Source organism: Danio rerio, chromosome 23, assembly GCF_052040795.2.
Source record: "Danio rerio strain M-AB ecotype USA chromosome 23, GRCz13ab, whole genome shotgun sequence".
NCBI classification, from domain to species: Eukaryota; Metazoa; Chordata; class Actinopteri; order Cypriniformes; family Danionidae; genus Danio; species Danio rerio.
The window spans coordinates 39,542,145-39,563,819 of NC_141043.1; the positions used below are offsets into that span (position 1 = coordinate 39,542,145).

At 35.6% G+C, this 21,675-nt stretch overlaps 2 protein-coding genes across 7 annotated transcripts in view; one reads left to right on the top strand and one right to left on the bottom strand.

Moving 5' to 3' along the window:
• Positions 1 to 296: 296 nt before the first annotated feature.
• hnrnpa1b (heterogeneous nuclear ribonucleoprotein A1b) lies at positions 297 to 4,173 on the top strand. Of its 2 annotated transcripts, XR_015522710.1 has the most exons (12): positions 297 to 359; positions 865 to 984; positions 1,106 to 1,252; positions 1,328 to 1,538; positions 1,621 to 1,698; positions 1,784 to 1,912; positions 1,986 to 2,078; positions 2,165 to 2,356; positions 2,438 to 2,587; positions 2,821 to 2,908; positions 3,946 to 4,016; positions 4,093 to 4,173. XR_015522710.1 is itself a non-coding variant. In NM_200104.3 (11 exon segments), coding segments are annotated over 10 exon segments (1,212 nt in total). In that variant the 5' UTR covers positions 297 to 347; the 3' UTR covers positions 2,901 to 2,908; positions 3,083 to 3,372.
• A 645-nt stretch (positions 4,174 to 4,818) lies between these two features.
• nfe2 (nuclear factor, erythroid 2) overlaps positions 4,819 to 21,675 on the bottom strand; it is a 29,494-nt gene continuing 12,637 nt past the window's right edge. For 2 of the 5 annotated variants that reach the window (XM_087305116.1, XM_087305117.1), the window contains 4 exons: positions 14,440 to 14,635; positions 9,841 to 9,919; positions 7,122 to 7,259; positions 4,819 to 6,648 (listed from right to left, as the gene is read on the bottom strand). In XM_087305116.1, the coding sequence (XP_087161242.1) occupies positions 5,434 to 6,648; positions 7,122 to 7,259; positions 9,841 to 9,888 (1,401 nt within the window). In that variant the 5' untranslated portion in view covers positions 9,889 to 9,919; positions 14,440 to 14,635 and the 3' untranslated portion in view covers positions 4,819 to 5,433. 5 annotated transcript variants of the gene reach the window in all.

Below are 21,675 nucleotides of genomic sequence, written 5' to 3' on the forward strand. Positions count from 1 at the left end.
GTGTATGTAATATGAAGTAATATGAAGGAACTTATAGTCTGAATCTTTTAACCCACCATACAATAAAGACCACTTTTTGTGTTTCATAAAAAAGATTCTTCAGCTTTCTGAATAAAATATTTTAGAATTTTTTAAGCACTAGCCTCTTCTATGGATTGACTTGAGTGTCATCCAATCAGATGTCTTTAAAGCGCCAAACAAAAGCATTAGCGGGAAGCCTGAACCAATCATCGTTCCCGGTGGGAGGGGACTGAATTCATCCAAGCTATTTATGGTATCTCCCTTCTTCTCAGTGCGTGTCTCACCGACAAGCGTGTGGCGTAGCACGGACAGAAATAGTCGGTAGGATGTCCAAAGAGGTAAGTTGGCGTTATTATCAATATAGCGCTTTCGAATGAATATATATAATGCGCCAAGCACGTAGTCGTAGCGCCCTTGATGTTATATAATTCAGCTTGCACCGCATTTGTGGTTCTTTGTTAATGTAAGCGTGTTCGAGCCGCCATTTTAACTCCTGTAATGTGCACACATAATTTAGGCCGCATGGCTTCATCGAAGGTCGTGTTTTGCAAAATCGGTATTTATTTGTTTTATAACTTTTCAGTCGTTGTTTCGAGCCATGTTTGCACGCATTTACAACCTCATGTGTTTTGTTGGAGGGAGTGCGCGGTTTAAAATTGGACGTATAGTCCTGCACTAACATGGCGGATGTTTCGTTCACCTCCCCCCAAATAGAGTGCGTTACCGTATGGATTCACGACGCTTTTTGTTCCAGTAAATCCTTGGTTTGATCTCCGTTACCGATAATAAACACTATGCACATTGCTGCTGTGATTCTAAACCGAAATCGGTTGTTATTTCCAGGGCCAGCCACGTGAGCCAGAGCAGCTGCGGAAGCTCTTCATTGGAGGGCTCAGCTTTGAGACCACAGACGATAGTTTAAGGGCACACTTTGAACAATGGGGCACCTTAACAGATTGTGTGGTAAGTTCCTTTTAATATTTTAAAGCTATTTGAAATTTATTAATGCTTTGCGACATAAATTTCAGATTTATTTTATGCCACAACGTTAGGTGTTTTAATCAATGTTTCTGTTTTCTTTTAGGTGATGAAAGATCCAAACACAAAGCGCTCCAGGGGCTTTGGGTTTGTTACTTACTCCAGTGTGGATGAAGTCAATGCCTCTATGGATGCACGTCCTCACAAGGTCGATGGTAGACTTGTAGAGCCCAAACGAGCCGTGTCTAGAGAGGTGAGGTTAACTTTGTAATAAAATGTAAGGAAATTAAGGCTTGAATTTGGATGTCTAATTATGTATGGGTTACAGGATTCCAGCAAACCATTTGCTCACACAACTGTGAAGAAGATTTTCGTGGGAGGCATCAAGGATGATACAGAGGAGAACCATCTACGCGACTACTTCGATCAGTTTGGAAAGATTGAGGTTGTTGAGATAATGGTTGACCACAAGACCGGAAATAAAAGAGGCTTTGCCTTCGTCACATTTGATGACCATGACTCTGTTGACCGTATCGTCAGTAAGTGCTGTGTTTCACGGTCAATCTAGTAGTCTTGGAACTTAAAGAAATGAGGTGCTAACAAATGTATTTTCTCCTTTAGTTCAAAAGTACCACACTGTGAATGGACACAACTGTGAAGTCCGAAAAGCTCTTTCAAAACAAGAAATGGCAAACACTGGTATGAATGTTTATTAATATTAACTATTGTTTCCTACTTTCCCCTGGTGTTTTAATGGATTGCGGTGTATTTTGTTAATCTGTAGGTCGTGGTGGTGGTGGTGGAGGCGGCGGCGGTGGAGGAAACTTCAACCGATATGGCAATAATGGTGGCTACAATAATGACTTTGGAGGTGGCGGTGGAGGTGGCAACCGTGATGGATATTTTGGAAGAGGTATGTGCCTGACTGGATTCTGAAGATTTTAATGTTATTTCTTTGTAACTTAGTAGTTTTACTGTTATTTTAGGAGGAAGAGGAAATAACTTTGGAGGTGGTGGTGGCGGCGGTGGCTATGGAGGAGGCGGTGACTGCTACAACAACAACAATGGATTTGGAGGAGGTGATTTGTATGAACTGGCTCTGTTTTTGACAATTTCATATCCTGTGCCATCAGCATGTTTACAATTTATTTTTGGCATTTTCTAGGTGGCTACGGCGGTGGTGGCGGCAATGGTGGTGGCAGTCCTGGCAACTATGGAGGCAACCGTGGATATGGAGGAGGCGGTGGAGGAGGACATGGTTATGGCAACCAGGGAGGAGGCTATGGTGGTGGCAACAGTGGTGGCGGTGGTGGTGGCTATAATAACTACAACAATGGCAATGGAAACTTTGGAGGTGGTGAGTAGATGTTAATCATGATGCAAGTCCTTGAAGAACTCTATAACTATAGAGACTAATGGGGTGTATTATCAATTCAAGGTAACTTTGGAGGTGGTGGTGGTGGTGGCGGCAACAGTGGAGGAGGTGGAAACTACAATGACTTCGGCAACTATAATAGCCAGCAGTCCAACTATGGTCCCATGAAAGGGAACTTTGGAGGCGGTGGAAGAAACAGTGGCCCATATGGTGGTGAGTTAACCATTCTTTTTAAAGTGATTAGTTCATCCTAAAGGCATAAATGACGTGAGCTAATTCCAAACTTTTTTTTAGAGTTTCTTTTGTTATGCATGAGATGTTATCAAAAGAATTAGAAACTTGAAATGGTAGTAAAAGCAAATAATATAGATGTCAATGTTTGCAGCTTTCCAAAATACTTCAATCTCACCTTAACACTGTAAAATTAACATTCACCTCTGTTTTAGGTGGCTATGGAGGTGGATCTAGTGGTAGTGGAGGAGGCGGCAGTGGTTATGGAGGTGGCTCTGGCGGTAGACGGTTTTAAGCTTAAAGGTTTGTTTTAGATTTTGCTGTCTACCATGCATATAGACTTATAACAGGGGTAACGATCCCAATAAGTTAGTCTTGGACTAAATACTCTAAACTGTAACCTTGCTGTACATCTGGTGTAGAAACAACCCTCAGGTAGTGTGCAGCTTAACATTTGTTGTTCATATTGTTCAACAGGACTGAGTGCTTTAGGAGAGGAGAGCGAGAGAGGTGACAGGGCAGATGCAGGTTTACGTCCCTAGATCTGCTCAGCCAAACAGGTGTGGCAGATTTACAGCTGCCACCAGAAGAAGTGTACAGTAGCGCTATCGTGTGTGGGACATCATGAATTTGTCATCATGCAGATTTATTTTATATTGTCTTTGGGGAAAAGCATTCCAATGAGGTTTTATGTAGAGTTCCTTTCAGTTGTTTTTATTTATGTAACCAATCAAGGTGAAATAAAAACATCATTTTGTTTTTTTAAATGTGCTGTTTTAGTCATTTTTGGTTTCTGGGGGATTTAGTGTAGGACACAGAGCCTTTTTTTTTAATACAAATTAAATGATCTGGCTCAAGCAACTCCACTGAAGTTAAATGTTCATATGTACTTAAAAAAAAAACAACAACAACGGTATAGGCTGTTTAAATGCACATGCCTAGAGTAGTGTACATGTTGCTACATAGAAGTCTAGCCATGGAGCAAGCTGAGAGAGGAGTAGCAAGATCATCGCCCTGTGAAGAAGCAAAGAGCAGGGAGTACAGGGCGCAACTCAAAGACTAGCAGGCAGCGCTTTTATTACTCCTGTAGGTAAGAACAGACTTCTCCACTACTGCTGATAACTGTAAAACAATGTTTATTAGCAGAAGCTGTACAGTTAACGTGAACTTCCCATTCAGTGTTGTATCTTACAGGGGAAGTAACTGCAGTCAGCATAGTTTGGTGCACAAGACTCTGTTAATCTTAAACTGATCATTAATGCATGCCCACCTGTTTTGTTTGTTTTTCCCCCTATGTTGTGTAACTGAATTGCTGACCATGTCACTCTTGCATTTTTCAGGTTTGGATGATTGGAAAAAAATCACCGTCTCGAAATGAAGGCATTTTTATCTAAAATGGCAAAGTGATAAGGTAGTTGCTGATTTTAATGTGGCACTCTAGTTTGTTTACAATTTTCCTCCATCTCAAACTTCTTTCTCTCTTCTAGGACCAAGATGCTGCTGAAGAGACTTTATTTTTATTACCTGTTTTTTACCTTTTTTACAAATAAAATTTTTAATGCTACAAATGTGACTGTCGTATGCTTAACCCATTTATGAAAGCTTATTTGTAATTTTTTTTTTTAATACTGATGATTATTATTATTGATTTTGGAGAGTAATATACAAGTGTTTTTGCAAAGTATTTGCAGTGTGTAGCACAGGGTTCCCACTGGTTTAAAGTTTCTCTATCAATTTGAAAAGGTTTGTTCTAGACATTAGAAGCCAGGGACTTAATTTGTTGATCACAATTATAAATTTGTATAAATGTCATTAGGTAGTAGGTTGCTGACAAAGCTGTGTTATATTTATATTTATATTTATATTTATATTTATATATATATATATATATATATATATATATATATATATATATATATATATATATATATATATATATATATATATATATATATATATATATATATATACACCTGTTAATCATGTAATTTAATTTTAATTTGTTGAGTGAGGGCCAATTTTGGATTTGCCTCAACTAAAGCCCTTTTTAAATGAGGCTTTTCATTCAAACTTCCTGCTTTGTTTCTGTTTTAAGTATGGCCCAAAATGAATTATTTTTTTCCTGTTCCTATTTTTTTTTTTTTAATCAAATTTGACTTTTGTCTTCCAATGGGAACTCTGTATACATTGAAAAGTCTAAACTTTAGCGTTAATGTTTTCTTCTATTTTTTTATTTTATACATGTATGCTTTTGTGTTGGCACATATTCTTAGTCATTTTGTAAATTGTCAACACATGATTTAAAAGATGTAATTCATTGATCATAACATTTACCTCTTACTCAGCCTTTAAGGATTAAGTGAAGGGGTGTCTAATCCTGCTCATGGAGGACCAGTGTAATACAGATTCTTTTGCAACACTTGATTAGACCATATGTAGTGAGGCTGATGATGCATTTGTAGGTTCACTCATGCTTAATTGGTGCAGAAGCAAATCCACATGCACAGTGGCTCTACTCAGGTTTAGACACCCCTTTAAAGGTAGAGTTCACCCAAAAATGCTAACTAATTCATGATTGCGTCATGAGTTTGTTAAACACTACGCTATTTTGAAGAAAGCAGAAAACCTGTAACCACTGACTTCCGTAGAACTTGTTTTTCCTGCTAGTGACGTCTGGTTACTGGTCTGGAGCTTTTTTTTATTTTTTAAACTACATCTTATTTGTTTCAACGGAAGTGAGAATTTCAAACTGGGTTGGAAGCAGTAAAGTTAGTAAATGATGACAGAATTAATGCATTTTTGGGTGAACTATCACTTTAATCAAACATTCATTCACCAGCCAGTGCTGCATTCCGTGGCACGAAGTAAATGTTGCCATCATTCGTTTGCTGTAGTGAATATTCATCAACTGAATATGGATGTCCCTCCTCATCATGCAGCTGGGAAAACACTTGGGTGTGAAGATCTGAGAGCCGACATTTGATGATGGCTATGTTTTGCTGAAACTCCAGTCTCTCTCTGGCTAAATGTTCTCTTTGGGCTCGGAGCTGTCCCAGCTCACTTTCTAAATGCACAATATTCTCCAACTTCCGTTTACGACAGTTCTGAGCCGCAACTTTGTTCTTTCCTCTTCTGCGAATATCCCTTACAAGTGCCAGCTGAGCATCGTTCAGTGTGAATTGGGTCAAGAGCTCATTGAAGTCATCCACTGGTAGGTTCACAATCTTTTCCAGTGAGAATGGGATTTTAAGAGCGAGGGCTCGCCGTTCATCTCTGCTGAGGGGTACAGGAACACTGCTGGATTTACACTTTGGGTATGGGGACTGATATGAACCTACTCTTGAGCTATTTAGCTGTAGATCATCCAAGGCTGTGGGCAAAACTGGTTGCTTTATTGATGCCACCGGACTGTAAGTGTGCAGGTTGCTAGATGGCATGTTTGCAGATGTTGGAAAAGAAGCTCCAGGATATGAGCTGTATGACTGCTGGTAGTCAACAGCCCCATGCAGATTAGGTCGTAGGCGACATTGTTCCCCAATACTTTCACTTTCAGCATAGCCTGTAGAAATATCAGTAGGCAAATATGCAGGAACTCCATGTACTGCGTTCTCAGGAGAAGCGAGCGGCGGACTCGAACCAAGCGACAAACCAGAATCTGACTCCAGATCATCTGTACAAACTTGTTTGATTTGTCCTGTAGAGTGAAAATTAATAATACCATCTTTCACAATCCCATGACCACGTGTAGTCATGTTCATGTGCTCCAAAAGGCTCATAAGAGGTGGGTGAAAACCTTGTGTATTTGCAAGCATTCTGGAAGAACCGTGGCCACCAGCAAGACCGTAGTGCATATCCATGTGTGGATAGGGTGGCATCATTTCCGGGTATGCGCTTTCATATACACCAGAAGGATGGGCATCACAAGTGGCTGGAATGGATTCAGGCTGTGGCTGATTCATCCCGAACCCCCCTTGAGATACCATGGGCTCCATGGAGAGGTATGGAATTGCTTCGAAAGGATTCTCATTGGGTTCCTCAAACTCCTGTGACAAAAACAGTGTGTTTTATTAACAAGAACTTACACCAATCTGTCCTTGGAGGTGATTCAAATCCAACTCTTTTACAATTAAACACCCTGGGAAAGTAGCATGGGTTTGAGCCGAGAAACCATTAATTTGTTCTGGGTTGTGTTCAGTCAGGACCAGCCCACCTGGGTGAATGTGCCACCCTTAGCTTATGCAGGTCTTACTTAGGAGAGCTCAGGTTTCATGTCGAAACAGATGGTCATTGTGCTATGCAGGGGGCTGTCGGCAATATACAGCGCTCACCCTCTTTCTCTGTCTGCCTTTATCCTTGCATCACTCAATTGGCCCATTGTTGCAGATCGTAGCTCAATGTGTGTGTTTATAGGGATTCAGCATTAGAAAAAAATGAAAAAGACCACCGTTTCATGAAGGCAGCTTGTATTCTACCACTAAACAATCAAATGTTTTTGACACTAGAAAAGTGTACCGACCTGAAGTTCTGTGATGGCCATTAGTTCCTGCCAGGCCAAGTCCATCTCCAAATTCTGGGGGGAACGATGTGTCCGTAATCCAGTGACATTGGTGGACATTGATACCTCCCCATGCAGTCGTCCAGGGTTTGGCAGTCCCTTGAATTGAAAATACAGCTGGGATTAATATACAATTGCAACAAAATGGCATATTGTCTTTTAAATAGTGTTAAAGGTTACACTTTATACTGTTGACTGTAAATAACTTTGCAACTGCTTGTCAGTTAACTTCTTTAGTTAGGGTAAAGTTTGGATTAGGATTAGCTGAATACATTACCGCAAACACCTCAACTTATTCTGCTAACTCTGATACCTAACAGTTTTTTAAAATTGGGTTACACTTTAATTTAAGGTGTCCTTTTTTACAGTGTAACTATTCCTTTAACTATTAAGTAATTACATGTACTAACTATTCGCTTAAGTCTTAAGAATACTGTTTCCAGGTCCAAGTTGCTACTCGCTTGAATTGAGAAAATATTTGTTTATGACCACATTGTCATATCATACATTAAAGTGAATTTTATATGAAATCATGGTGTACTTAACAGTCTCTGGACTTGCTGCATCGCAGACACCAATATTTGAACAATTTATAAAAAATGTACCACATTCTATCTATATATTGTGATTTTTGAAAGTAATACATCGCTTTGTAAATATTATTATTACCATTTGTTGAGTCTCCCCGTACAGTTAAATATAGCGTTTGGACCCGGAAGCCGATTTTTTTGTCAAATTATTCATAGCCGAATATTGTTAGGGTTAGTCTAATGTAATTCCAATAATAAGCGCATGGAACATATATCAAGGACAACTGAAAATAAAATGCTGCTACATTTTATGACCATCTATCAAATTTTATTTAATAAAATAAATATATAATACATTTTTACTGACATTTTTTTTCAGTATACATACCAAAAATCTGTTAATTATCATTTGGTTACTAATTAAAAAGTTATATTTAAGGATTATTAATATTTACTACTTACAAGATTTTCACACTGTCAGACCAGTACATTTTACCCATTTGTTTACCAATTTCACTTTAATGACCTACATTCTAATATAATTTAGTTGGATTGCATTTTTCTTATATTTCAATGAGAAAAAGTGAGAATGAGTATCAATGGCATTGTAACATTATTTCACCCTTAACTTAACTCTTTTGAAACACTAATACACTTTCTAACAGCGTTGTTATACAATAATACACATTACATACAGCTGATCAAGTGTATGTCTTTCTGCATTTGTCATATTTTTTCCCAGGCTTTATTTTGAAATAAAAAAATGAAAAGTCTGTCATTATTCACACACCCATTATTTAGTTTCAAACCTGTTTGAGACCCGCTTGAACACAAAATAAGTTTGTTTGAAGAAAGCTGGAAGCCTCTAACCATTGACTTCCATAGTATTTCTTTTTCTATAAACTAGCTGGCAGCTAGCTCTCTGCAACTGTCACATGGTCGCCCACTGAAGCTAAGCAGGGCTGCGCCCGGTCAGTACCTGGATGGGAGACCACATGGGAAAGCTAGATTGCTGCCGGAAGAGGTGAAAATGAGACCAGCAGGAGGTGCCCAAACTGCAGTCTGTGTGGGTCCTAATGCCCCAGTATATTGAAGGGGACTCTATACTGCTCAGTGAGCGCCGTCTTTCGGATGAGATGTTAAACCGAGGTCCTGACTCTCTGTGGTCATTAAAAATCCCAGTATGTCCTTCGAAAAAGAGTAGGGTTTAACCCCGGCATCCTTGCCAAATTTGCCCACTGGCCTCTGTCCATCATGGCCTCCTAACCCTCCCTAAATAATGATTGGCTTCATCACTCTGTCTCTTCTCCACCAATCAGCTGGTGTGTGGTGTTCAAAACGGCTGCCGTTGCATCATCCAGGTGGATGCTGCACACTGGTGGTGGATGAGGAGATTCCCCCCAATGTGTAAAGCGATTTGAATGCCCAGAAAAGCGCTATATAAATGTAAGGAATTAATATTATTATTAATATTATTAAAACATAACAGTGAGCTTTATCAAATGATATGAGTGTGGTTAACTCAAATTTTACTGAAAGTTAATTATACTCATTTGACAAGAATTTTGAACTCAGTCTTGAGGGTAATGAGTTAATTAATCAACCTCATTACTTCAACTTAAATGGAGTAAGGTTACGGTTCTTATGTAGATTAGTTTTTTTAACTAAAATGGTTTATTGCAATCGGTTTCCTCAAACGGTTTGAGTTGTCTTGGGTTTTACAGTACTCAGCTGGTTTGAGTTCTCTACAATTATTAGGTTTTACTGTGCTCAAATTACTTCAATTGATTAAGTTCACAGTACTCATTAGGATTAGTTTTTGAACTTAAATAGTTTGTTTCCTCAAATGGTTTGGGTTACCTTAACTTTTAAAGTGTATAAAAGTCAATAGAAGACAACCTTCTCTAGTGTTCAACAGAAGAAACTCATAGGGGTTTGGATTGGAACCACTTGAGTGTGAGTTAGTGAGTAAATTTGGTATGAACTATCATAAGAGCAAGGTGACAGAACATTACAATTTAAATATTTAATATTTCAATTTAAATGATATATGTTTTAAAATCCCTTTGTTTGTACAATGAAACCCTGAGTCATCATTCTCCCCTTTCTTTGCTTGGGAAAAGCAGATTAATAATCTCAGAGATACTCACCTCACAGCTGATCCTCAGGGGAAGTACACCGCTGACTGCTGAACACATTCAGGACAAACCCCTGCTGCACTGAATCACTCTAAAACACACAAGCAAATCATCATTTCATTGCATAAATTTAAATAATAAAACCAAAACAAACAACACAATCACTCACATAACCACTAATATAGTTCATCTGTGGTCAGCAGGCCAGCAATCTTTAGTGTAACTTAACTACTTTCCATCCACACACCCATAAATCGAAGATGATATCACTCCGTGGCTTATTCTGTAAAAATATATCTCCTTTAAAACAGTTTGGTGTTTCCCTTCCCATGTGCTCCAAATGTCATGTTGTGTGAGTGGCCATGAAGTTTGGTTGGGCTGGATTTGTCCTATCAGCTGGCGTTTCTACAGTAATGTCAGCCCATGATAAGACAATCTTTCGGGACGCAGCCTGTTCTCCAGTAAACGAAGACAGGGGCCAAACCACATACTGCAGAATATCAGGAAGACTCTCTACACGCCTTCACGTGGCTAAAAAGTCAACAGCACACATTAGCAGTCTGTCTACTTACTGTTGTGTTTTATTCTGTATGACTGGTAAACAAATGAAACTTGTTGTACCATATAATATTTTGGATTCATTTCATACTTGACAGTTGCTTGGAAATGGGTGGGTTCTTGGTAAAGGGATAGTTCACCCAAAAATGTAATTATACTCACTATTTACTCATGTAATTGGTTACTTTTATCAGTTTCTTTCTTCTGTTGAACACAAAAGAAGATATTTTGAAGGAAGCTGAAAACCAGAAATCATTGACTTTTATGGTAACAAACAAATACTACAGAAGACAGTGGTTACAGCTTTGCATTATTCGAAATTTCTTCTTTAGTGTTCAACCGAAAGAAAACCAGGTTTAAAACAAGTTAAAGTGAAAAATCTTCTGTTTTGGGTAAACTGTCTCTTTATTTTAGGCATGCAACTGGATTAATACCATGTTTGCACTCAGATATCATGATTTCTATATTTATAAAACGTTATAAAACAAAGTAAAATTGTTTAAATGATTAAGCAATCTTCATAGTGATACTGTACATATATTCGCTGTGACTGAACTGTCAGGCGGTGTTGACAGGACGTGCCAGTATTATTGCTGTTTGCATCTAATGGTTTGGCTTTTCACGTGTGGTGAAGTTTTTGACAAAACACTTTTTTCTTTTTTGTCATATTGAGGGTAAAAGACATATATCCTGCCTTTACCGCTGTGTCTGGCTGATTTCCTTTGACTAGTTTCTGAAATTCAGTGAGGACAGAGCTGTGGGACCGGCCTTCGCTTTCAACATCACCTGTGGTACTAACCACTGCACTAAAGTACACATAAGCCAACGGTAACAAACATTCAACAATTAAACTCCATTTACCTTCTTTACATTCATTTCTCTAATATTAAATGTCTGTGACCAAAATCTGTGACCAAATGTTTAGTTTCTAATTAAAAATACAGGAAAGAGCAAATATACAGTTAAAGTCAGAATTATTAGACCCCTGAATTATTAGCCCCCCCTGTTTATTTTTTCCCCCCAATTTCTGTTTAACGAGGAAAAGGTTTTTTTTTCAACACATTTCTAAACATAATAGTTTTAATAACTCATTTCTAATAACTGATTTATTTTATCTTTGCCATGATGATAATAAATAATATTTGACTAGATATTTTAACTTCTATACAGCTTAAAGTGACATTTAAAGGCTTAACTAGGTTAATTAGGTTAACTAGGCAGGTTAAGGTAATTAGGTAAGTTATTGTATAACGATGGTTTGTTCTGCAGACTACTGAAAAATATAGCTTAAAGGGGCTAATAATTTTGTCCTTAAAATGGTTTTTTAAAAATTAATAGCTGCTTTTATTCTAGCCAAAATAAAACAAATAAGACTTTCTCCAGAAGAAAAAATATTATCAGACATACTGTGAAAATTTCATTGGTAAACATCATTTGGGAAACATTTAAAAAAGAAAAAAATCAAAGTTGGGCTAATAATTCTGACTTAGTTTTTTTATTAGTATTAATTTTGTTTAATAATTTTAATAATTTTTAATAATACGAATATTCTGTTCATCAATTGTTTAAATTGTTAAATACATATTTATTAAACATTTATTTAATACTTTTTGTATGTAGTTTCAAATAAAATTATTACTCCAGTCATTTGTGCTATTACTATTACCATTAACTTAACTTAAATAACAATAATAATTAATATTAAAGTGATTTCTGAAGGATCATGTGACTGAAGACTGGAGTAATGAGGCTGAAAATTCATCTTTAAAATCACTGGAATAAATTATTGAATTAAATGATAAGCTACTTTTGAACACTTGTTTTATAGTGCAATAACATTTTACAAATAGACAATTTGTACAGTATTTTGATAAAGTAAATGCAGCTTTGGTAAGCAGGATAAGCTTATTTTAAAATTTTTAAAAATCCTACTGACCCCAAACTTTTGACCGGTAGTTTATATACACTGAAAACATTCTAAAAACTGAATCTCAACCTAATTATGAAACATCATTTATATATATATAAATGATATAAATATATATATATAGTTATTACAAAGTGTCTGATGAAAAATACAGAATACATATGAAAATTTATGCTTTGTAAAACTCATGTATTGGTTGTATGTCTTCTATGTGTGTATTTATTTTTCAAATAGTTTGTAATTTATATATATATATATATAGTACTATAACATTATATATATATATGTATATACTGTATAATATGTAAAAAATGGTTGTTGTGTAATAAAGTCCTAGATTATATATAGTAAAACTCTTCAAAGTAGCAACAGCAATTTTATAAATAACTTTGAACTAATTAAAACATTTTTAAATATTATACACTAAGCACATTAAACCAAGACCTTCATTTATTACAAAAAATATGTGTCAAATAAAAAATATGAAAATATTATTTATGAAAATGTCTTCATTGTAGCAACAGTTGTTTCTACTTTTGAAATGATTTAGAACTAATTAAAACTAAATGATTTTAAAAGTTTTTTATAATACAATTATTACATGACAATATATTTATTTCTTACCTTTCATTATTACATAAACGGTTGAGTATTCTGGTTTTGTAACATGATATTAGATCTTAGAATATCTTCAATGTAGTAACAATTGTTTTTTATTTAGTATAAATACAATAATTATTAACTAATTTATAGACATTTTACATAATACGATAGCACATAACCAATACACACTGAAGAAAACATGTCTACAATATAACACAACTTTCAAAAGTTCATAACTGTTGTCAGCTTATACTGGTCTGCTGAAGCAAAAGAAAGTTTGCACACTGTTTACATTGAACAACTTCAACTTTCACAACTGACATAATGATCACTCAAAACATTTCAAACGCATTGCAACCCGAATCCCACTCTATATCACATCAACTGCCATATTTACAGAATAAACATCACAACAGACCCTCGGAGAAGAAGAAATGACAAACAGTACCTTATTACCATTCCCCACAGCAAGGAGTTCAGACCAGAAAGTGTTCAGATCAACATCATATATGATCCCGACAGACTGGGAGTTCACTGCATGCTACAGGTTTTGAACTACAAGTGTGTCTGTGCTCAACCTGTCCTGTTCTCTCATTCAGCCCGTCTCCCACTCACCCGCTCTGCTTTTGGCTGTCACTCACACAGATGGGACGGGTCTATGGGCGATGCAAGCAGCCTTCCTGTAAAGCACCCACACTTTTACCCTCCCAAATGCAACACCCGCTCTTTAGTATGCCAAAAAAGGTGACTAAATAGGGTAAAACAAGTAACTCATAGGTATTACCACACTTGTCTAGTTGATAGATTAAGAACTGCAAACTTTTTTTAACATTACAACTTCTGTAAGGTTATTTAAATATGCTAATGAGGCTAAATATGCACTCATTTGCATATGTTTCTTGCATAAAAAAATCCTGTTTCGTTTTTACTGTAACTTGTTTACAAAGGTGATTTTAGGTATCGAAGTGAGGGGGAAATACCACAAACAAGCCAAAATAAAATATATATTGTATATAATTAAGTCAATTATATATGAACAAATAGCTCTATAAAAAGCTTCAGCATACAGATATGAATGAAACTGAAGTCAGTTGAAGTTTATGACTCATTTTGAAAACTCGTTTTGAGAAGATGGCCTTTAGAAATAAGTACTGCAATTGAAATCTTCATACACCAATTGATAAAGTGAAACAAGAGAAGCTAAAAAGTTAATCTTGGATGCTTTCTTTTTATAATAAACCAAAAGAAACACTTTATATAAAAGACAAAAAGCCCCAAATGTCTAAATTGTGAGATGCATGAAAAAAACAGTGTTTTTTGCTTGCCTTGTGTTTCCCACAGAAAATGGTTAAGCCACACATGCACATATATATAAAAAGCTCATGCCTGATGCTTCGGACTTCCCAGGCCAAATATAGCCTCGGACCCTTCAGACTGTGGTTTATGGACAAGTGATTCACTAAACAATGCAAAAGTGAGGTGAGGTGGTGGTGTAAAAGGATGTGGTTTGAAAGCAGGCGCACCTGGAGTTAAATCTGGGACTGGAGGAGGAAGGGTTGTTTTCTGCCTTGCTTTAGTAGGGATGGAATGTACACCTTCAACAGGTAAGAAAGGCCACATTGTTCCTGTATCTGCAGCACAACCGCAGGCAGAGAGTGAAAGCAGGGGGGAAGAGCGTGGCTTACATTGCAATGACCAGTGGAGGCTTTGCTCAAGTCCCTGCACAAACACACACACACACACACACACACACATTAGAGAGACAATCAGTGTGATTGTTCCAACACAATTGTCAGGTGAGGTGAAAGGATGTGTTTCCCTTGTTCATTTGAAGTGCTGCATTTTATTTGACCGATGTCTGATCGTGTTTCACTGACCCTCAATAATACAGCGCTTAAAGAGCGTTGAGGTGTGTGGTGGTCTGCGGTCAGACTGACAGTGTGTTTCCAACGCGATTTCAAAGCAGTTCAGAGCTTTTTAATATAGTGGTTAATTCGTTTGAGTTTGCGAAATCTCATTTGTATGTTTTAGGCCATGTCCTCATGTACACAAAAATAATAATCTGTTCAAATGAAAATGACATCAAAAACTGACATCAAAAATAGAGAAAATATTTACGTCATGAAGCAAAAAACTTCTGAATATCTTCACCCTGACAGGAGTTTTCAAAAACGCTTTGCTTTTAAGTAACCTGTGTTTGCATGTGGATAAACCAACGCTATCTCACAGCAGTTAGTATCTTTTTGATTTAGTGGCTAACTTGTATGAAATCAGACGATCTCATTTGAACAATTTAATTCGATTTGCTTATCCCTCAGTAACTGTTGGGTTTAGGGGTAGGGTTTGGAGCCACACCTCCTTTTAAAATCCTTAATTTTCACACAACAACTCACACAAATTCATACGAAATAGGCACTAAAGTGATAATTAGTTATGTTTTTTGTGAGATAAGGCTGGATAAGCAGATAAACCGCACAAAAAGTTTTTTTTAAATACCAGTATTTATAATAATAATAATAATACATTTAATAAATTCAAATAGCTTTAATTAATGGGGGAATTTCCTCATCCACTACCAGTGTGCAACATCCACCTAGATGATGCAACGGCAGCCATATTGCACCAGACCGCACACCACACACCAGCTGATTGGTGGAGAGACAGAGCGATGAAGCCAATTATTATATGGTTAGGAGGCCATGATAGACAGAGGCCAGTGGGAAGATTTGGCCAGGGTCCCGGGGTTAAACCCCAACATTTTTTTAAAGGACATCCTGGGATTTTTAATGACCACAGAGAGTCGGGACATCGATTTATCATCTCATCCAAAAGACAGCACTCACTGAGCAGTATAGAGTCCCCATCACTATACTGTAGCATTAGGACCTACACAGACTGGTCTCACTAACACCACCCCCGGCAGCAATCTAGCTTTCCCATGTGGTCTCCCATTCAGGTACTTACCTGACGAATCCCTACTTAGCTTCAGTGGGAGACCATGTGAGAGTTGCAGAGAGCTAGCTGCTGGCAAGCCTTAGTTTAATGTAGCCACACCCTCTATAGTGACAGTTATGTTTATGGGTGGATTTATGGGCCGAGTTAATAGCACATCCTCTTCTAACAAAATACACAGTAGTACTTAAATCGTATGAATTAGAATAAAATATCCACTTTTACGACATCAAACTACAACAAAGAGTTTAAATAAAGCTAATCTGTCTGCAATGTCTAACAAATGAGTACAAAATAGCCACCTATGTGATGTCAAACAAATTTTGACATCAAACTAATTTGTATGCAGCGTAATCAAATTAGTATAAATTAGCCACTTTAGATAAAAAATAGAAAATAGTGACATCATGAGGCAAAAACTTCATGCAACCATACAACACTTTAAAGTCTGTAAATTGTGACACAGTTCCTATTTATGTTTTCTACTGTGAGCTGATTGGATGTAGTAAAGTAGGCATTTCATTAAGAAAGATCGGGAAAATAGGTTTGGGAAGAGTTTTTACAACCTAACAGACACCTCCTCCTCATCATTTCTGTTTGTTTTCAAAACTGATGGCTGGATGGTCGCGGTGAAGCATGTAAGCCACACCCAATACCTCAAACAAACATAATCCTAGAATTTAACTGATAATAAACAGGAAGTGCATTTTCAGGCAAACAATTCCTTTCTTAATGACAAGTACAGAAGAATTGTTCACCTCAAAACTAGCATGTGAACCAACAAAATGCTTAGTTTTGATTTCATGTGTACTTTAACCAGTGCCTCTGAATATCTTCACCTTGGAAGTTTTCAAAAGGTTTTGAGTTTCGTGGACAAACGGGCAAATTGCACTGAAAAGCTGTGGTTTTTAAATTACCTGTGTTCACAGACAGGGCCTTAGTAGTATAATTTGGCCACACACTCCAGTGATCATTATGTTTATGGGAGGAGTAAGGGGAGGGGTTATCTTTTAAAAATACAGTTAAACACAAGTTTATAAAAAATAAATAAGTACAATTAACATACTATGATTAAGCATACAATAGTCACCTTTGTGCCAGTGTGTAAAATGGTTACATTTACCTTCAAGAAATCAATTTTGAAGTCAGAATTATTCGCCCCCCTTTTAATTTATTTATTTTTTTCGTGTTTAAATATTTCTCAAATGATGTTTAACAGATTCAGGAAATTTTCACAGTATGTCTGATAATATTTTTTTCTTCAGGAGAAAGTATTGTATTTTATTTCGGCTAGAATAAAAGCAGTTTTTAATTTTTTAAAAGCCTATTTAAGGTCAAAATTATTAGCCCCTTTAAGCTATATATTTTTTCGATAGTCTACAGAACAAACCATCTTTGTACAATAACTTGCATAATTACCCTAACCTGCCTAGTTAACCTAATTGAAGTTGTATAGAAGTGTCTTAAAAATATCTAGTCAAATATTATTTACTGTCAACAAAGATAAAATAAATCAGTTATTAGAAATTAATTATTAAAACCATTATGTTTAGTATTGTGTTGAAATATAATCTCTCCGTTAAACAGAAATTGAGGAAAAAAACAGGGGGCCTAATAATTCTGACAACAACTGTATGATTATTTAAAACATATTTGGCGGCATTGTAGCTCAGTGGTTAGCACTGTCGCTTCATAGCAAGAAGATCACTGGTTTGAGCCCCGGCTGAGTCAATTGGCATTTCTGTGTGGAGTTTGCATGTTCTCCTCGTGTTTCCTCCAGGTGCTTCGATTTCCCCCACAGTCCAAAGACATGCACTATAGGTGAACTAAATAAACTAAATTGGCAAAATTATATGTGTGAATGTGAAAGTGTATAGGTGTTTCCCAGTACTAGGTTGCAGCTGGAAGGGCATCCGCTGTGTAAAACATATACTGGATAAGTTTGAATGCAGGGCAACCTCTAATAAATAAAGGGACCAAGCCGAAGGAAGGAAAATAAAACATATTTAATTAAACTATAAGACAAAGGAAAAGTTTTTAAAAAACTACAAAAAAGAAAGTGAAATATTTGTGAATTTTCATTTTATTTTTAACAAAGTTGCATTAAACTGCAGTTCATTCAGCTTTGCAATTAAAAGAACAATTCATACTTTTATTTAAATATATTTTTATATTTAACTTTAAACTAAATATAAAATACCCCTCTTTGAAAAAACATCAAGTAAAGACATGAAAAAAAAGCTTATTATTAATAACCTATAAAACAAAGAAAAAAATATAGAAAAAATTATAAATTAATAAATTTAAGATAATAATATATAATAATATATTAACTATATAACATAATATATTAATAATAATCCTGAATATTGTTATATTACATTGTTATATAATTAGCCTAAATATAAATATGTATAAATAATTTTCTAAAAAAAAATTGACCCTTAACATCCTCAGTTTTTTTTTCTTTAATTTCCCAATAACAGCGCTTTAAATGGATGCATGTTGTTTCACGAGAACTTAAAAGCAAAGCATTTTTGTTTCTGATCAATAAACTGAATTACAACCTCATCAACAATCACAACCTATAATTACGAGCCAACGATGTGGTGAAGTGCTGTAAGAAACAGAGCATCATGACCAGAAACGCTCCATCAAGCCTCATGCCCGTGGTTTTCAACTTGTTGAAGCTCGTCTTTTTATGGCGTGGTGTTTTCTGGCCCACGCGTTAATATGTTTGTATGTAAATGCAGCATAATGATGGACGTAGGTGGCTGACACCGTCCAAAGAGGTGGGCGCCTGCCAGGAACCGGCGAGACGGGACTTCCCAAAGCCTGATTCCTCGCACCCACCACCCACCTACAAACACACACATGAAAACAGCCTACCATTACACACACCGCAGTGGTTTGGGATCTGCCGAGATCCAAACTAAACAGCCGCTGTGAGTCTCTGAGTTCAGGTCATGGAGACTCTCATATCTGCATTCTCTGCCCTGTTGATTCCTGATGTTAAGTGTTTATTATGTGTATTTTTGGTGTCTGTAGACTGTCTATCAGGTTGTGGGTTTATGATGGTCTTGGTCGTCTCTGGTTTTGACCACAGGAAGTGGAACAGGCTTTTGACCTTTTTCTGACCCGTCTTTTAATTCTGTATGATTTCCTTATACACTCAAAAATGTTGTTTTTTCTGCTTGTTCAAACTACTTATTTAAAATGAGCTGAAACAACACAATGTTTGAGACAACTTAATTTTTTAATGTTCAATCTATTCAAACTATTAAGGTAACTTAACAGATTTCTATTGGGACAACATGAATTTTGTGGAACCCTGAATTTTTTTTTACTATTATTATAATAATAGTAGATTTCGTTAAATTATTTGATTACATTTCAATTAGGTATAATAAAGCTTTTATTCATAAAAGACACATAAAATTGATAACAATTAAATAATATTATGTATATTATTATCAAATGTGAATTTAATGTCTTAGAATTACAAATAAATAATTTTTATAATGAATTTATAATTTTATAATGAATAAACAAAGGAATTAATGAATAAAAATGTATAAATAAATAATACATATGTTTATTGTATACTATATATGCAGTATTTATTAAACTATATACAGTTGAAGTCAGAATTATTAGCCTCCCTAAATTATTACCCAACAACCCCCACCCCCCGTTTATTTTTTTCCCCAATTTCTGTTTAACGGAGAGCAGATTTTTTCAACACATTTCTAAACATAATAGTTTTAATAACTCATCTTTAATATTTGATTTATTTTATCTTTGCCATGTTGACAGTAAATAATATTGGACTATATATTTTTCAAGACACTTCTATACAGCTTAAAGTGACATTTAAAGCCTTAACTAGGTTAATTAGGGTAACTAGGCAGGTTAGGGTAATTAGGCAAGTTATTGTATAATGATGGTTTGATCTGTAGACAGTCAGAAAAAAGATTAGCTTAAAGGGGCCAATAATTTTGACCTTAAAATGGTGTTTAAAAATGTAAAACTGCTTTTATTCTAGCCGAAATAAAACAAATAAGACTTTCTCCAGAAATAAAAATATTATCAGACATACTGTGAAAATTTCCTTGCTCTGTTAAACATCATTTAGGAAATATTTAAAAAGGGGGAAAAAATCAAAGGGGGGCTAATAATTTTGACTTTAACTGTATATTAACCATATATTTAAACTATTTTTGCATAATAGATTAGACTATATATATATATACATTTCTATAATGACTTAAAAGGGGTCAAGATTTTATTATTTGTTATGGATATTGTTATAATATTAGATTTCTTTAAACGATTTGATTAAATTTCAATAAATCATTTTCAAATACAACAAAATAAAGCTTTTATTCTGGAAGGACACATAATAATTGATAAGAATTAACAATAATAAAATGTACTTTTATTAGTAGTAGCAGAACAACTTAAAAATTTTATAATAAAAAAATAAATAAAGCTGTTTTTTATTATATATTTTTTTTTAGAAAAGAATATATAATTTATTATATTAGAGTTAGAATTGTATTAATGAAATGTATCATTATTATTAATATTATTATTATTTCATTCATTCATTTTCTTTACGGCTTAATCCCTTTATCAATCAGGGGTCGCCACAGCGGAATGAACCGCCAACTTATCCAGCATATTATTTACGCAACGTATGCCCTTCCACCCGCAACCCAGTACTGGGAAAATGATGATGATGATGATTATTAATACAATTCATTCACAGAGGACATAAAAAAGTTCACCAAAATTTAAAGTTAATTAATTATTATTATTTTTTGTTTTATTGTTTAAATCTTGAAAAGGGAATCAAAGTTTCCATAAAAACATGAAGCAGCAAAAAAGTGTTTTTTATAAGATTGATAATATTATAATGAATGTTGCATGCGCACAAATCAACAGATAATAAATTATGAATTAGCATATGAAACTGAAGACTGGATTAATTAGAGAGTTATTTCAGCTATTTATTACTGGAATAAATTAAATGCATTCATTCATTCATTTTCCTTCAGCTTAGTCCCTTTATTCATCAGGGGTCGCCACAGTGGAATAAACTGCCAACTTATCTGGCATATGTTTTACACTGCAGATGCCATCCAGCTGCAACCCAGTACTTGGAAACATCCATACACTTTCACATTCACAATCACTACGGCCAATTTAGTTTACCCAACTCACCTATAGAACTGTATGGAAAAACTGGAGCCCACTGAAACACATGGGGAGAACATGCAAACTGCACACAGAAATGCCAACTGACCCAGCCGGGACTTTAACCAGCGATCTTCTTGCTGTGAGGCAACAGTGCTAACCACTGAGCCATCTTAATTACAGTAAAGTGTAAAACTTTAACTTGACTTGTCAAAAACCTTTAATACCTTTTATACTGAGCCCCAAAAACAACTATTTTGTCCTGTCAAATTTATAACATCACTATCAAAGTGTCATTAGCCACAAGTAAACATGAGAACACGTCTTCGATTACAGGGGAAAACCTCTTGCTCTGCTTCTGATGAGAGCATTCGGGTCTTTGGTTTGTGGTACATTGGGAAAATTCATCCAGGCCGCTGCTCGGAAAAGAGGAAAATATGTGTATGAGTAATTTGGAGTAGCGTAATTTCATCCGATGCAAAATCTCTATACTCTAGCAGCTCTGAATGAAATAAATAGCATTCTCTTAAACCTCAAAACTAGAATGAAACTCTTACACAATCAGTCTCTTCTTGCTAAATTAATCATCTCACTAAACTCCCAGCGAT